Genomic DNA, 18,505 nt, shown 5'->3' with positions numbered 1-18,505 from the left:
GTCTTCTTCCCATAAGCATGAAATACAAATGTGATGAAGGATAAATGGTCCAGGGGCACCCCTCCAGGGAGTGACTCTATCCCAGTTCTGCAGCATCTCAGGTCGGGTACCTCTGGAGAGTGTGTTCTCCACTGGCTCAGAGTTTTTAAGGAGATTAAACTGTAGTTGCTCACAGCAGTAACATGTTTGACAATACATCCTCTCTTGGTTACCTTCCCATCTCTGTTTCACATCCCCTCTTCTCTGTCTGTGGCAACTGAAATCATTATATGATAGACTACTTGCCTAGGGGTGTGCTTCTGAAGCAACACAGACTAAGACACACAATTGCAAAGCCCTTGGCAATTGAATGTCTGTATAACTCTCTGGTATCAGATGACACCTTTCTTCCCCAGAGTGGTTCCTTGATTATTCTCATAACCAATCCAACTCCAGTGACCGGAACCCTTGCCATTCCCCCAGACGGTCGTGTCCTATTTCACCCTGTTGGTCTGTGCGTGTGGCACTAACTGTGCCTGCAACACTTACCATTATCCCTCTGGGATAGATTCTCCTATTTATGACTCTGTACACTAATGAGAGAGTTGCTTGTCTCTCTCTGTATCAGGATACTACGCCCTGTGAGGGCTGTGACTATGGCTGTCTCTCTGGGCCGTCGTTTTTATCTCTACTTAATCTAATGCACTACATATAGTACTGCTCAACAAACCATTCTTCAACATGTTAATTGGGTAAATGAATATATTTAAAGGTTAATAAATATAGTAAATGATGTACATATGGAAGGATCTATTTGTACTGTGGTTTCAGCAAGTTGACCCCCAGAGGTTGTTGAAAGGACATGGTTACCATCTCTGCAGCCTCTGAGAATTCTTCTTTGCTTGAAAAGCCATGGGTTAAAGAGAGAAATGAAAGCAGTTAGGCAGGTAGCTCGGGTTGGATTCTGTATGGTGCAGCCTCAGAGTGCTATACGGGAAGAAACCTCTTATTCTCAGGATGGACCATGGCTGGCTATGTGTCAAGCAGAGAAAAAACAAAGAATCTCAAAAAATGATGGGCCTTTGCTGCCTCCAGTCCCCCTTGATTTCATCTCTAGGCATGCAGTGTAGTCTTTCGAAACCCCATAGATCACTGCTTCTGAAGATCCCAGATACCACTTGCATCATGGCAAGTCAGTCAGCAGTGTTACCTGCCCCCTGCTTAGGGGTTCTGGGCAAGTGACAAATTCAAGTTCTAATTGAGCTTCTGTCAATTTCCCCATCTGTAAAAAAATATTAGATTGGTTGCTTTTACATCATGCTCTTTAGAACCCCAAACTCTAGGGAATTGGCGCTGGGATGATCCTGGTTTTGTTCGAGAAGACAGAGATGGGATAACTAGGAAGGTCCCTCATCCCCTCTTTGATTACAGAAACTCTTCCACTTGTTTGTATTTCACAAAATATTGTGCTTAAAAAATGGATGGCACGGTCCAAGTGTTTGAAAACCACTGACTGCCTGCAAACTACACTAACTAAAAGAGCACATGATATCGGCACGTGCACACGGACACACACACACACACACACGTTCTCTCTTGATCTCTTCGGGAAATACCTGCCTCTTTGCATGAATCTATTCTTTAAGTCTTATTTCAGTCTTGACAGTGAGTTGAACAGAACCGAGTAAAACATTCTCTTTAATAATTTATCTCACTTTGGAAACAGTTATCTGATAGAATTCAGCAATGACTCTTGTTAAATTATTTGGAGCGCTGTCTCATGTCTCCCAGTGGACTGTGCCTGTAAAGAGTCCAAAACACCTGCCATGGGTAGCTCTTGGCTTCTCTCTCTGCCCTTTTATGGCATTCACACTGGTGTCCCTAAACGACTCTTCTGTGCAGAATTCAGCAGTTCAAGTAGCAGCAGATAAACCTATGTTATGGTGGCACTGCCAGTCTATAGCTCAGAATACAGTGCATACATTGCCTGTGCAAGCACTTGAGTGCTTTTATGAACCTTGTTTTTATGCTTTTAGATATTAGAAAAATCAGTTCATTTATTGATACTTGTCATAAGCAGCCGTGTCTCATAATAATCATAACAAGAGTTAATATAAACCATGTCTGGCACAGCTCTATAATCTTTGATATTTATCTTAGCTCATTCTAATAACAACTTCATGGGTGGGTACTTTGATTATTTCCATTGTATAGATAGGAAAACTAAATCTTAAAGCAATTAAATACCTTTCCAAAGATCACATAGCTACTACGTGGTGATGAGACCAAAAAACGAGATCCCATGGGCAGATTGAAAATAGCAGAACTTTGGTTTCAGCTTCCAGTTCTGAAAATTGGATGACTGAGTGTCCAGTTATGAAGAAAAAATGAAAATAATGAATATACTGAAGGAGATCATTGAATATAGCATCCAAAAAACTAGATACAACTAGAAGTGATATGAAAACTGAACTTTCTTGTAACATGTAAGAATGTTTCCAATTGTATATGTAAAATATAGGTGCTTTCAGGAATTATTTCTGTAGGAGAGGGGGTGTGTATTAGATTCAAATGCATGCTACCATTGATTTTATAATTCTAGGCCCTGGTATTCGAGTCCGTGTTTCTGTGTATATGCGAGGCTTTTAGATTATGCTAGTGTGTATTTGTGAGACTCTGGTAGATTTCCACAACAGACAACAACCACACCACTATTTTTGAAGCATACAAGCTATTATATATTTTCATAATATAGAATTTTAAGGTATAGTAATCAACAGTGGCAAAATATTTCTGTCTTTGACATTATTTTTTCATGAGATCCAACCTGTAATTAAGACCAGAGAAAACAGTATGGAGAAACAAATCCAGGAGAACAGGATAAAAATATCATGAACAGCAAAATATGTCTGCGTATTTAAAACCGTATAGAAAAAATAAATTAGATGCACAATTGTGTAAATATAAATTAAAAAAAGATGACATTCTTAATAAATAAAGTTTACTATTTACATTTTTTATATATTGCTGAAAGACTTAACTTAGATCCATAAAAACACATAAACAGGAAAAAATAAAACCCAAAAAAGGAGCAGCAAATTTATGCGCGTGAGGTACAGAAAAAGGATTGGAGTTGTGTTTTGTTTTTGGTGATTAGATTTTTTTTTTTTTCTTTTCTCTCTTTTTTTTTATAGTAGGCCAGTAGAATTTTCTTGAGAACAGATTTTTAAGCATGTCAATGGAGAGTCATTTTTGGTAGTTTCCAGAAGATGCCAAACAGATTTCAACATCATCATCATTAGAAATACCCATAATAATTATAACAATAATAAAAAGGTATAATATGATACATAAATATGGAAGAGCCGCTTGTAATATGAATACATTTTCTCTAGATGAGATCACAGTTTTATTTTGTAAATATTACATTTAAGTATATATATACACACATATATGTACAACTATATATACATGTGCATATATATGTAAATTTATATTTATATATAATATCTTTATATAGATAGATATCTGCGGACAGGTTATTGATTATAGAGACCCAAGAAAGCAAGTCAATTAATTGTTCAAACTTCTCCTCACTGACTGCTGGTGTAGAATTTAAGAAGCCCCGAGTTTGCACTCAGAATGCCGTATCTTCTTTTAATGGAACACTCAATGTGGAATTTTAAGTCTGAGAAGAAAAAGAGAACGAAGGGACTCCCTTCCTCTGTAAAGTTGGAAATGGCCTGGAAGTCTTGAATAAACAGTAAACTGACTTTTACACTGTAGGAAGTCACTAGTTTTTTGTTTTTGTTTTTAATCAAATTACAGAACTGCTAAAGGCCCGAATAAGGGGGAGAAAGTCCAACTTATCTACAAGTAAAATATTCTCAAATGCAAGCCTCTCTCAAGGTGGGTGCTAATCTAGGAGCTCACTCCCATTCCTTGAAATACCGAATGAGCACTCCCTGTCTTTCTTAAGTGGCCGGTGGGCCTGTGCATTCTTGAAAAATAACCCATAGACTCTGCGTCAGGCTCTCACAGATTGGCTCTCGTAGATTGCCACAGCCCCTTAGAAGCCTCAGAGCCTCACAATCCCCTGCCCTCCCACTGTGAGGTAGGTTAAGTAGTATTATCCCCATTTTGCAGCTGGAGAAACTGAGGCAAATGGAGAGGCGATGTCATTGCTTGTTCAAGGTCACTGAGCAAACTGCTGCTGGAGTCAAGAATTCTGCGTTCTCGCTCGGGGGACATAATTCCTCTCTTGGCTATTACACATTGCTCTTCAAGATCAAACAGTTGGGAGGAATTTGGCAAAACGTGAGCAGATTGCCAAGAATAGGCTTTGATTCGTTTGCTGTTTAGTTTCATGCCTGTTGTTTGCTTGGTTAGTTCTGTTTCTCGAAAACCATGGGAATTACCTGTCTGGTCATGTAGCAGCTCCCTAGGAAAGTGGACTGTGCAGTGTGATTCTAAGTGCAGACTTCATAAAGCCCAGTGCTCTAATGGCAAATACAAACACTTTATAATGTGAAAAGCGCAACACAGCACGTCCCCTTAATATTGGAAAAAAAAAAAAAAACAACACAACAATTTCAAGCCCTCCCCACTCCCTACTATTACTGATTGACAACCAAACAAATAGACAAAATGCACCCCCCCCACCCCCAACAATATCAACTACAGATTAAGGGGCAAGATGCCTTATTTCCTGAACTCACCACAATGTACAGAAAAGAACAGAGAGCGATACAAAACCCCACTCTACTCCTGCTAGGGAAATCTTTAGACTGTGTCTACCTGCTCAGTCTGTAGAATAAAGAATGTTCTTCAGGAATCACAAAAATAGGTTTTCTCCAAATTCTTATTTTTACTCATGCTTTACTTTTAAATCTCCTTGTCTTCTATTAACCTCTGTCTGTGCAGCTTTATCACCATCCATTTCTTCTTTTATATTTTCCCTACTTTGAAGTAGTTTGAGGAGAAAAAAAACACACACACACACACAACACAAAAACTTCAAATCTGTTAACCTGAATTTATGGTTTCATTTCTTCCTTCCCTCTTTTCCCCTCTTTTTTTCTCTTTTTCTTCCTCTCTTTCTTTCCTTTCTTAACACAGGTAAGACCTATAACAAACTGACAGAACCAAGTTAAACCAAACCTGGAAGGGAGGTAGCCAGAATCTGTCTCAAAGAATTATTTTCAACAAATAGCATCGAAACATTGGCCAAGGTGGGAAAGAGACCAAGAGCACTGTCTAGGCAGTGACTAAGCATGCTGAAGCCCGGAGAAGCAGCTGATACCCTCCATCCTCAGAGCCCTGCTAGCTACAACCGCTCATCTCCCCCTTTCATAACACCCCCCATTCAGCCTCCAGAACGGACTTCCCAAGGGTCATCTTCCCTTAAGAGGTGGTTGGCACAGAATCTAGGGGCTAACACAGGTCCTGTGGCAGCTAGTAGGGCTGTGGCTCAGAAAGTCTTCCTAAGAGAAGGCTTGGCGAACTCTCCACCTTATCTTTTCTTTCTTGCCGTTAACAGGCTAATCCTTCTTCAGAACCTCCACGTTCTGAAGAAAGTTCTGAAGAAGTGAATCCATCTTCAGAACCGCCAAGTGCTTTAGGACCTCTGAGCTGCTGATAGACAATAGTGCTTCAGAGCCTCCTCCTGTGAGTACTCCACTGTCCTAAACTGGAGCTGATAAAGGGGTGAGAGGATGAGTTTATACCCAGAAAGAAATTGAAGCTGAGTACAACTGCACTGCATACCCAGAGCTGACTTCCTCCGCTAAGGTGTGAGAAGGACCTGTTAGTGACACCTTGCACGTGGGACTGAGGCTGCCCACCCATCAGGCAGCCTCTCCTACCTAATATCCCTGGCAAATAGGAATTTGTGGGTAGCAGGTTTGAATGATGGTGAGGAGGAGACTGAGAAACACTTTGCTGAGAAGGGCTTGATCAATCTGAGACTCTGAAGGCAGAAGCCAGCTGCAGAATGTGTGTGAATGGAGGAGGAAAGAGCATGAGGGTGGACTGGAAGGAAGCTGGTGAGGTTCTGCTCTGGTTCCTGCCACCCCTCCATCGGGAATGTTGTCTTTAGGTCTCCCAGGCTCTTTGCGCTCCTTGCTGATGTTAAAAAAAGCAACTGGGAGAGCCAACTCTGTTAACATCTTACCTCATTTGTTCCTTCCCATCTAGCACCACTCAGGTTGATAACTCAGCAAGGACATGAGGGGACTTGAAGAGTTGGCAAGAGTTCTAAGATACTGGAGAGGGGTACAAAATGGAATCGATGCTTATACAATTATTATTCTCTTGTCAAAGATTGGCCCTGGTAATTAAAGGAAAAAAAAAAAAAAAAAATACATGCCCTCAGTATAAATGAGATACAAGTTTGTAAGAAGGGAATATAATGGATCTGAGTCAGGCCTTAACAATGGCATGCCTGGAACCCAGTCTCAGAGACTGTAGCATGGAATAAGCCACACAAAACTATCTAAGCACTGCGTCCTTATTTGTGGGCAGCTGTGCGAAAAGCACCTTGATATATTTATTAATGTAACAGACCACAGATGGCCAACAGACGTCTTCTCAAATGCTCTTGGTCAGCAGCTAGCTGCTGCTGGGAGACAGAACAGTAGGAAGGTTTCTGAAGTTATTTTTGGTCCCCATTGGAAAAAAAAAAGGGGGGCTCTAGTTGATGAACAGGGCCTGTGTTGGATTGCAGGAATGAGGAGAGTCAGCCCACGTGCTTGGTATCTTCCGTTTCTATGCTATTTGTTTTTTGGTTGGTTGTCTTCACTAGATTTGAGATGATCTGTGGCAATATTTACGCAATATCTCTACCTTAGACCCTCCCTTCACCTTACTTTCTCAGTTTCAGAGATCAGGTTAAATGTCAGCCTTCTTTCCACCTCATTCTGTATTTCTCACCTCCCTGACTAATTTCAAAAGGAGTGGACAGGTAACCGGCTAAACAAAGAGGGCCCCAAAGAGGTGGGGGCTTTTGTGAGCATCTGGCTAATTTCCTCTCAACTTTTGGAGGCTGAACATGGGAGAGAGGGAAGGGCCACCCCAGGACAGAGATGGACGGGAGTATGGGAGCCAAAGGCTGTGTGGAAGGCATGATGACCATGCTGGGTGGTTGGGGACCGAGGCTGGGAACCCTTGGGCTGCCCCCGAAGGCCCCTCTAGAGCCACAGTCCAGGTGTGGATCCCATCCGAGATGCTTCTCTGCTCCAGAACTATTGCTACTCAGGGCACGATGAGGTTCCTCAGACCCAAAGCCTGCTCTCACCTTGGAGGGGCAGGAAGACTTGGATAAGGATGCTAACCCAAGAGTCCCTGCCATCCCAACAGTCTCCGGAGGGTTCCGGCATCATAGAAACGTAACACTGTTCCTCTTGCTTATAAAATCTAACACTGGCTTAGACATTCTAGACTCTCGGTGAGGGTTCCAGCATCTGAAGCCCCTCAATTCCCTTCCAGGATGAGAAGCCCACCCAGGAGGCCTTCACTTCTCACCATGTGGGCCAATGAGGGGTTTTCCCTTGCAGAAGGACTAAGAAGTGAGGAGCTGTGGGAAAATGTGGGTCACTTTTAAGGCAGACAGTTTGGTTGTGTGGGGGTTTTTCCTCACCTAGTCCTACCACCTTGGGGTACTCAATGTATAGGACAGAGCAGCCGGGAAAGTAGCAGCAAGTGTGGTCCCAAGGCAAGATGTGGGGGATGTGGGGGATATTATGGCCTCAAGCCGGGGGCTGTTATAATACCTTGACATTGCAATCCTAAGCCATTTCCAGCTTGGCCTCGAACCCTGGGGGCTTCGCATACCTTGGATTCTTTACCTCTTCCTCAGGTCCTACTTCCCTAGAAGGGAGGTGATCAGAGACCATTTCACCTCCAATCCCAGAGGACTGCGCACTCAAGCACAGCTTACATATTCTAAGCCTCAGGCTGTGAGCTATGTTGGCATTTAACACTTGGTCTTAGCAGTTTCTGTAACTCTCTTTCTCCCAAGGACAGTGCTGGTTTGGAGCCTGGGAGAGAAAGGATGGAGTCTGGCCCAGTCTCTCTCTGCTCAGTCTCCAAAACTGCCCTCCCACGGGTGTCTGCATGGGTGCGTATGCATGCATGCCTACTAACCACAGATGGGCACACTCCTAGATACAGAATATGTTTCTCGCTGCAGTCGTGTGACAAACGGTTAGAATTTTAGGAGGCTCAGGGACTGCACGCTGTATGTGCAACCTTCCTAAGACTTTGAGATGGGATTCCATTCCATCATTCAACATGGCGAGACTTGGTTCACACGCCTGTGCTACGAGTCCTTCCTGGGTGAAATTAAAGGCAGACCGGTTGGGTGCTAAGGATCCCTGGTGTGGAGAGGCCATTCCGTTGAGCAGCTGACTGTGAAATCAATACCAAAGGGATGCGGGTCCTGGCGTTGGGAATTCTTTGACAACTCCTTGTCCTTCCTTAGCCATGGCTGTATCCTCGGAGGTCTTTCCGGGTGTGTTCTTGGGCCTGGGGGTCCCGGCAAGCACAGTCACCCTGTAGGTCACAAGACATGGGGAAGGGTGTGACCTGCAGAGAGAAAGGCAGAAGAGATGAGTCAGGTGCTTGGGGCTGAAACAGAAACTTCTAGAGAAGCAGTGCAGGGCAGAGGGTTCATCACTGGATGTTGGGGCAGCAGATTCAAGTCCAAGTCATGCCTTTGCTTCTTGCTAGCCTTATGATAAGGTCTATCAGGATCACCATGGGCATTATCATAGCTGTTTACATTTTCAGGGCCATGTATTACAGGCCAGGCAATGTGCTAAATGCTTTACAACCAGGAAAGAACTGAATTCTTCAACAGCTCTGTAAAGTGAAAGTGAAGTCGCTCAGTCATGTCCGACTCTTTGCAACCCCGTGGACTATAGCCTAGCAGACTCCTCCGTCCATGGGGTTTTCCAGGCAACAATATTGGAGGAGATCTTCCCGATCCAGGGATTGAACCCGGGTCTCCTGCACTGTAGGCAGACGCTTTACCGTCTGAGCCACCAGGGAAGTCCACCTCTGTAAGACAGGCACTAGAACAACCGCCCTTTTACGGGTGGTGAAACTGAGGCTCAGAAAGCGGCAGGCATTTGCCCAAAGTGGAGGTGGTGGTGTTTAGTTGCTTCAGTCATGTCCAAATTTCACGACCCTATGGACTGTAGCCCTGCAGACTCCACTGTTCATGGGATTTCTCAGGTAAGAATATCGGAGTGGGTTGCCATTTCCTCCTCCAGGGGTCTTCCCAACTATCGCAAGACAATGCGATAATGTCTTTTAGGAAAACCTAACTCTCTGCACATATTGGTAATTTTGATTTGGGGATTATGAAAATGGCAAAAGCTTTTGCCAGCAAGCTCCGACCACCTTCTAGGACAATGATCCCCAACCTTTCTGGGACCAGGGACCAGTTTCGTTGAAGACAGTTTTTCCATGGTCCTGGGTGGTGGGGGATGGTTTGGGGATGATTCAAATGCATTACATTTAATGTGCACTTTATTTCCATTATTATTACATCAGCTCCACCTCAGATCGTCAGGCATTAGATGCCAGAGGTTGGGGACCCCTGTTCTAGAGTGCCTGAAATCCTGGAGGGGAACATTTCACAGAGAGAATTTTTTTGCAGAAAACTAGGTTGAGGGGTCCTAGGAGCAGATTTTAGCATAAGAAAAAGTGAGCGGTGCACGACGTGACAATTTGATATATGTATAGATTATAAAATTGGGGGAAAAGAGAAAAAATAAGAGGCCCAAATTTCATTTCCCAGTCCATCCCTTCACATGCTTTGTGATCTTGGGCTGGCTTTCCTTTCTAGAAACTGTGAGAAAGAGCCCAGCAGAGTGAACATCCTCCCAACACGGCAAAGGATCTGTCTTTGCAAAGAGCACAGAGCGGTCCCTGCTTGAGCCCCAGCCTGGGCTGACGCAAGTGGATTTCACCTCATTGCATCATGACATTTGCATAGAGCTTTCCCCAGAGGGACCCCATCTGCACAGATGGATGTAATGGCCTCATTCACCTCCTGCCTGGGCAGGGTCTCGAGTGCTCACAAGGCTCAGAGAGCATCTTTGTCCCTCTGGCTGTGGGCTCGTTCTCCTGAACACTTTTTCTCCCTGCTCCGTGTCCTTCTTTCTTCCCTCTTTGCCTCCCCAACCTCTCTCCATCCTGCAACTTTTCAATAATTTAAAAGTGTAAGAATGAACCAGAAGATTGAAGTTGAAGCCCCAGCTCTCTCACCTAATTGAGGTGTGACCTTGAATAGGTGACAATTTCTCTGAGCCTCGGTGATCTTTCCTAAAAGGGGAGAGGCGAAAGCATGCCCCTCCAGTGGCTGTGACAAGGGGTAATGAATTAGCTGATAAAATGAGCATAGCAAGCAATGCTTGCCGCATGCCGGGTGTGCTTCTTTCTCGGTAAGCAAGGCGGGAACTGTGTCAGCCTTGCTCACTCTTGTGTCCCCAGCGTCTAAGCTGCAGAATACGGATGCAGGTCTGTTCTCTTCTCCCTCTCTCTGACTCTCACCGCAGTATGGCTAGTGCAACTCCTCGTTTCCCTCTTCAGTTCCAGCTCACAGGTCTGGGATGCCCTGGTGAGCACCCCTACAGCTACCACTTCCATGCAGAGCCTTGCTGCATTCAGCTGCTCATGGTGCCCTGATTCCAGGACACTCCCCAGCCTCCATGCGTATGCAGGGGCTGTACCGTCCCATCTTAAATGTTCTTCTGCAACTTCTTCACCACCCTAAGAAGCAGAGAACGTTAGTCTTGGAAGAGACCTAGAGAAAATCCTCCAAAGTGGGGAGACTGAGGGCAGAGCCAGGTCCAGATCTAATAACTGAGGTCCAGTGGGGAGACCCTGTGAGCAGAGAGGCCTGGATTAGCATCCTTACTTGCTGAAGACTTCAGTAAGGCCTCATACTCGCTGAACAACTGTGGGAAAAACCCCTTCACTGCCATCACCCTGAATTTGTGTATCTAGAAAACGGTGATTAAAAAAAAAAAAAATACAGCAAGTCCTCTCCATACGAATGAGTTCCATTCCCAGAGCACGTTTGTTAAGTCCAGTGTGACCCTAAGTCCAACAAAATTAGCCTAGGTACCCAACTAACAATTGTCTCTAGTACTATATAGACAATCATCTATACAGTACTGTACAGTAACAGGTTTATAATACTTTCTGCACAAATAATACATAAAAAACACAAAAAGAAAATATTTTTAATCCTACAGTACAGAAACTTGAAAAGTACCATAGTACAATGACTGGCATACAGGGGCTGGCACAGAGTGAACAGGCAAGAAGAGTTACTGCCTGGAGGGAAAACTGAAGGATCATCAGTGATTGGAGACAGAGGAAGAGGCAAGCTGCAATCCCACTCACGCCCGACGTCGATGGCACAGGTTCTGGTTCCTTGCTGGAACCAGATGCACGTTCCCATCTTTGCAAGTTTGCACCTTGAAGGTTCGTATGTAGGGGACTTCCTCTACTGTAGTTCAGATGGTTGCAAGGATTCAACAGAAAAGATGCAAAACCTCCCAGAACGCGGTCTAACACCCGGGTTGCTCAATGCTGAGTTGGCTTCCCGCAGGCTTGTACTTCCTGCTTGTGACCCCCTTCCTGCCTTCCTCCTCCCCGACGTGAGCGGCCTCGGTTTCCCCCGGGCCCGTTCCATCCCCTTGCCCGCGTTCTAGTGTTAGGATGACCCGGTGACCGCTCCCGTCTTCTGCACAGTGTGTTCTCTCACTCTTCCCACTGGGATCCACGAGTCTTTCGGGACAGCCTCACATATGGTTTCTCTCTCCTGCTTCCTGTTGCACCTCACCCAGGCAAACGTGCAACAGATTCTGTCTCTTAGGATAAGACACAAAGTCCTTAGCGAGAGTTCAAGGCCTTGCCTGATCTCCACACCCTTCTTAGACCTCATCTGGTTCCCTTCATCCCCTCGCTCTCTGCGGCTTGTTTGTTTCCTGTTTCCTCAAAGACTCCAGGTGTTTTCTTGGGTTTAAGTCTTCAGCTGTTCCTGTTCCTCCCTGCTCCTGTGCTTTCCTGGCCAGCTCCTCTTCATCCACCAGGTCTTACTGCAAGCCCTGCCTCCTGCCTCCTTAGCCTGACCTAAGACGGGACCATCACGCTCCTCCCATACCCTAGCATTCTATCCCTATGCCATTCTTGGACGGAATCACGTCTGTGCCTGTATGCCTGTGCTGTCTGGGCAGGGGCCATGTCTGTGTTGTTGCTTTTTAAAATACGTATTATTTGGCCGTGCTGGGTCTTAGCTGCGGTATGTGAGATTGTTTAGTTGTGGCACGTGGCATCTAGTCCCCTAACCAGGGATAGTATCCAGGCCCCCTGCATTGAGAGCATGGAATCTGAGCCATTGGACCACCAGGGAAGTCCCCGTGTCTGTGGCTGACCTCTTCATCTACCACGTGGCAGGCATTCAAAGGACCCATGACTGGAGGGACATATGAAAGCACAAATACCCAGGGACAACACCAGTCAGGGGGCCTCTGCTCTTGCATTCCTGTGCTGCGTAACTTCATACAAGTCACCTCCCTTCTCGGGCTTCAGGTTCCCTATCTGTACACCGAGTTGATTTTAATGATCTCTACCTTCCCTTCTGTCTGAGACTCCTTCTCAGCCCCAGAAAGGTGGAAGGCGATGCCCTGGGCAGAAAAGACCAGGAAATGCTGCCCTTCTCCACAGCTTGTGCCTTGCACATCCTCCTTTCTGCCACTCCAGTCCCAGGGGCTTCTCCAGAGTTATCATCAGCCAGCAGGGCCCTATGATGCCAGGGAGCTTCTCAGGTCCGTGCGGGCACCCTGGCTGTGTGGGGCGTGATGTGTGCACATGCTTTCCTCCTGGCCCGGCTCAGGCAGTTTCAGCGTTCCCTTAAAGACATGGGTCTGGATCCGCAGGGCAGGAACCTTAGTCGGAACACAACAAAGTCTAGAAGGTTTGGTCTCAGGGGGACAATCGGGGATGCTCCTTGTGCCCTTCCATGCTTGTAAACGCAGGCGCATCAACGGAGCCCTTGCTAGGGCCCTGGGAGCACCTTGCTCGACCTTCGGCAGGTAGGTACCTGTGGAGCTGGACTCCCCACCGGTGAGACAAGGGATCTGGTGAGGAGCAATGCCCCCTCCATACCAGCCCACAGAGGTCCCGGTGTGGAGGACAAGCATGGTATCTCGCCCTTCTTCTCGCCTCTCCGTGACCTGCCTGTTCAGAGCCTGCCTCCGGGGTCTCTGCTCACAGGCATCCTTACTGACTGGGCATCTACAACTCATAAGAGGACGTGGAGCCTGCCTGCCCCACCCACTCCCGCAGGTGTCCCCAGGTCTGACCTGGAAGAGACACGCCCAGGTCCGGTCCACGGCTGTGTGCACACACACGCAGCCACTGCCTGAGGCCGCCGTGCAGGATGTTTCCCACATGGCTCCACCCAGGCTTGAGAGGCTGCTGTCCTTTAGCTACCCAGCTTACAGATGGTAAAATAGAGGCCTCGGCCTGTCTCAGACCTGCCCTGGAACTCACTACTTGTCAACCTGGTAGATGCTGCAGGATTTTAAGCCCCAACTCTGGACACCGAGAACTTATCGGCAAGCCCGAACAAGAGGGGGAAGGCAGTGCTCCGTCCCCCATCCCGGCCGAGTGCTATGGGGCGTGTTTAATGGTCATTCGCCTCTACCTCCTACCTCCTACCTCTTATGGTACCTGGTGCCCCGTTACTCACCCTTCCCAGCAGCTCTCATAACGCAGCTATTCCCACAATCCTCGTTTTACATCTTAGAGGAAATGAAGATGCGAAGAGGTGAGTCATTTGTCTGGCAGGGCACCTTGGACCTGCGCCCCAATTTGTAACTGCTCCCCGGCACTGTTCCCCCAGGAGGCAGGGTCCCCTTTCACAGAAGAAGAAGCTGAGGTCTGGTAGAGACGAGTCCCATCCCAATAAAGCTGGCTCCAAGCCTGACTCCCAGATGCCCGGATTCCCCGAGCAGCTTTCCACCTTCTCCCCTGGATGGCCTCCCAAGCAAACCTACCACCCACGGCATCAAGGCCTCGGCGGCCAGTTTACATTTGGGATTCCCAGCATCGTGCCGCTAGGCTGTCCCATAAACGGCTTGGCCACCCACTCTGGGATTCTGTCAACAAGCCCAGGTCGGTGATGGAAGGCCAAGGTTCTCGCTTTTTCCTCTAGGCTGGAGACAGTGCTCAGCACAGGGGTTTCAACCCATGGGTGAGCTGCCCAGGGTAACACCTCCACCCGCGTGTGTGTGAGCGGCTCAGGAATGCAGCCTGGCCAACGCCACGGGGGCCTGGCGGAAGGGCTGTCTGAGGCTGGCTTCTGACTCACTCAACAGGGAGGTCACAGCAGAGGGTGGGCGGCGTGGGGGAGCGGGAGGCGTGCTGCAGTGAAGGTCAGAAAGCCTGACTGTCCACCCGCCCACGCGGGGCCCTGGGCGACTCGCTTCACTACCATGAGTCTCTGGGTTGCTGCAGTGTTGATGGAAAGACTTAGTAACCTCAAGCAGACCAAGGCCTGATGCTGGGGCTCCTCTATAGCTCCCTTGGGACTGTGCAGATCTGTGCCTGGCACGGGGCATGCAGCAGTCAGGGAATGCCAAAGCTTGTTTAGACGCGGGTAAGTGGAGGAGAAAGCACGGAGTGTGGGTAATGTGGAGGAGTGCACCCGGTTAGACAAGGAGACCTGGTCTGATTCCTTGTGTTGTTAGCAGTGGAGCAGTGTAAGGTAGTGAAATGCTAGCAGGCAAGTGCCTTCTTTGCAGGGAGGGGGATTAGGTTTGCCTATCTATAAGACAGAGGAAATAACAGTCCTGCCATGCAGAAGTATTTTGGATAAAGTATAAAATCAAGGACAACACTTGCATAAGGCCTGGTGTAGAATTCGTGCTCACTAAATGATGTCGGTGACAGTGGTGATGATGTGGTAATGCCATTGATGATGGTTGTGATGATCGTCATTCTAGGGGGATAGAAAGGCCTGGTTCTTTTCATAGGATCAAGTTTGAAATGAGTGTTGAATTCAGCCACAGGAAAAAAAGAAGTCAAAGTTACACCCCAAGTGGGGGAAATCCTAACACTCCAGAAACCAGTGGGTGGAAGAATTAGTCTATTTGGCTTAGTCATTTGCCTACTGTCTTACTAATCTTCCAAGTTGAGCACATGTGTTCCCTCTTCCAGGAAGCCTTCTAGGATTCTCTCGGCTGGTTCAGTCTTTAAAATCATCAAATACTCCCATTGCTCCCTAGATAAAGTTCAGACTCCCCAGTGTGGCTTATAGAAGCCTTGCTTGCACCCCAGATTCACCTCTCATGCCTTCACCTCTTGCACTGTGCTCTGGCCCTTTTCAGGGAATCAGAGTTTGTGTTCCCTTGTTCTGGGCTTTGCACAGACTCTGCACTCTGCCAGGAACATGCTTCTCTCTCATCTTTCTCTCTGGCCTTCCCCTCACTACTTTTACCTGGGTAAGACCTGCTGCGACTTCCCCGCCTCACCTCTAACATGGTCTTCTCTGAGGAGCTCTGGTGATTGGCCTCAGTTGTTGGGTCTCCATTAGCATTTCCTGGCCTCTCAGCGCCTGCCCATGGGTCCCCATGACCTCATGGCTGGGCCTGGCCCTCTGCTCATGGCCTAGCACAGTCGCTATCACATAGCAGGTTCTCAGCAGTAGGGGACATGGGAACTTGGGATATAACAATGATGAAAAGAAATGCACCTTCTCACTCTCATGAAATTTTTCTTCCAACAGCAAGAGGTATCGAAATAGCCAGGCAACGAATAATACATACATTCTCACAGTATGTGCCAAAGTGATGCGTGTTATGAAAGGAAGGAAGACATGGAAGCTGAGGTCAACGGTGCAGAAGGGCCAGAGGTGATGGAAGGCGGGTGGTCAGGGTGGGGCACTTTGAACACACAGAACTTGGGCAAGAGACCTGGATTGAGTCATAAGGATGAATGGAAAAGAATGTTCTCGGCCAAAAGAGCACCTCGTGGTGAAGGCTGGAAGGTAGGAGGGTGCCTGGCCTGTGTGCAGGGTGGCAAGGAGTCCCGAGGGCTGGAGAGAAGTGGAGGAAGGCACCAATAGTGGGGGGGTTGGTGAGGTCTTGGGGTGGGCAGAGCACTCAGGGCCTTGCAGGCTGCTGGGAGGACCAGTGTTCACTCTGGGGAAGTGGAGAGGCACAGAGAGCTGTGCGCAGAGATGCGATGCCATCCTGACTCCTTTTCAGAGGACCATTCAGGCTGCTAAGCTGAGACGTTAGAGCTGTTGACATGTACCCCCAACTCTGCAAACAACCCTCTATCAGCTCTGCTGAGATGACTGCTTCCCATCTAAAGCTCCTGACTGTCTTCCCCTATCTTACAGAATCACTAGCCTCCTTAGACCAGTGAGCTCCACTGGGGTTTCAATACCCTTTCCCAAGAAAGCAGGTTTTCACTTAGATTTGAGCAAACACAGGTGGCAGGCCTACGCTTCCTTTTATCAGTTGGGCATGTCATCCTGTGCCGAGACACGCTCCTGGGGCCAATTTTTAACTCTTCCCTGGTCCCCTGACCCTGATTAGCCTTCAAGTTCCTGTTCAAGGACCACCTCACTCAGGAAGCCACGTGGAGAGTCCTTAGACATGAATCTAATCCGAACATCAGGAGATAAAAACTCAAGGCAAGCCTGGCCTGGCCAAGGCCGCAGAACTGAGCTGCAGAGTTGGGGCCACACCGCAGCTCCCGAGACATCTTGCAGAGCCAGTCTCCTAGCAGCCAACCGAACCATGACCGCCACCATCGTTCCAGGCCCCGCGCCTTGGAAAACACTGGTATGTCAAATACTTGAAGGTTACTTCTCCTTCCTCCCTTACACCCTGCTACACATGCGGACCTAGAAAGAGTCCAATTAGAAATAACGATCGTTCGCCGTTGGTATAGGGGGAAGCTGTTGAAGCAACCATTCTGGAAATCTGCTCTGTGTTCTGGACTCCTCTTGGCTCCAATAAGAAAATACTGAGTCCCACCTCTTCCTGTCTGCCTTGCAGTGCACACAGGTGCCTGGGTAGGAGGCTGGGCATGCCTGGCAGGTAGTTTCCTCAGACATTCCTGCACTGTCCTGTCTCGTCTTCCAGCAGGGCCCAGGTCACCCCACGAGGCAGATGAGGGGAACAGCGGGGGTCTGCACAGACAAGCGAGGGGGGAAGGCTGGAGGGAACAGACAGACATCATTCTGGCTTAAGTGACAGGGAGGTCTCAGCTCCAGGGACCAGAAAGAGGTTTTAGGTGGAAAGTAGGAAGAAGGATCCACACAGTCAAAGGCTTTGGCATAGTCAATAAAGCAGAAATAAATGTTTTTCTGGAACTCTCTTGCTTTTTTGATAATCCAGCAGATGTTGGCAATTTGATCTCTGGTTCCTCTGCCTTTTCTAAAACCAGCTTGAACATCTGGAAATTCACGGTTCACGTATTGCTGAAGGCTGGCTTGGAGAATTTTGAGCATTACTAAAGCATTACTTTACCAGTGTATGAGATGAGTACAATTGTGCACTAGTTTGAGCATTCTTTGGCATAGCCTTTCTTTGGGATTGGAATGAAAACCGACCTTTTCCAGTCCTGCGGCCACTGCTGAGTTTTCCACATTTGCTGGCATATTGAGTGCAGTACTTTCACAGCATCATCTTTCAGGATTTGAAATAGCTCCACTGGAATTCCACATCGCCTCCACTAGCTTTGTTCGTAGTAATGCTTTCTAAGGCTCACTTGACTTCACATTCCAGGATGTCTGGCTTTAGGTGAGTGATCACACCTTTGTGATTATCTGGGTTGTGAAGATCTTTTTTGTACAGTTCTGCTGTGTATTCTTGCCACCTCTTCTTAATATCTTCTGCTTCTGTTAGGTCCATACCATTTCTGTCCTTTGTGGAGTCCATCTTTGCATAAAATGTTCCCTTGGTATCTTTAATTTTCTTGAAAAGAGCTCTAGTCTTTCCCATTCTATTGTTTTCCTCTATTTCTTTGCGTTGATCGCTGAGGAAGGCTTTCTTATCTCTCCTTGCTATTCTTTGGAACTCTGCATTCAAAAGGTTAAAAAGCTGGCTTAAAGCTCAACATTCAGAAAACTAAGATCATGGCATCTGGTCCCGTCACTGCATGGTAAATAGATGGGGAAACAGTGGAAACAGTGTCTGACTTTATTTTTCGGGGCTCCAAAATCACTGCAGATGGTGATTGCAGCCATGAAATTAAAAGACATTTACTCCTTGGAAGGAAAGTTATGACCAACCTAGACAGCATATTCAAAAGCAGAGACATTACTTTGCCAACAAAGGTCTGTCTAGTCAAGGCTATGGTTTTTCCAGTGGTCATGTATGGATGTGAGAGTTGGACTATAAAGAAAGCTGAGTGCCAAAGAATTGATGCTTTTAACTGTGGTGCTGGAGAAGACTCTTGAGAGTCCCTTGGACTGCAAGGAGATCCAACCAGT

General features: G+C 47.2%; 1 protein-coding gene across 1 annotated transcript in view; it reads right to left on the bottom strand.

Annotated features, from left to right (window-relative positions):
- Positions 1–8,454: 8,454 nt before the first annotated feature.
- The window catches only part of PAPPA (pappalysin 1), a 256,271-nt gene continuing 246,220 nt past the window's right edge, over positions 8,455–18,505 (bottom strand). The window contains exon 22 of the mRNA XM_052645172.1: positions 8,455–8,562. Coding sequence (XP_052501132.1) covers positions 8,455–8,562 — 108 coding nt within the window. The remainder of the gene's footprint in view (positions 8,563–18,505) is intronic.

Source organism: Budorcas taxicolor, chromosome 8, assembly GCF_023091745.1.
Source record: "Budorcas taxicolor isolate Tak-1 chromosome 8, Takin1.1, whole genome shotgun sequence".
Taxonomy (NCBI): domain Eukaryota; kingdom Metazoa; phylum Chordata; class Mammalia; order Artiodactyla; family Bovidae; genus Budorcas; species Budorcas taxicolor.
This window is presented reverse-complemented; position numbering and strand designations above follow the sequence as displayed.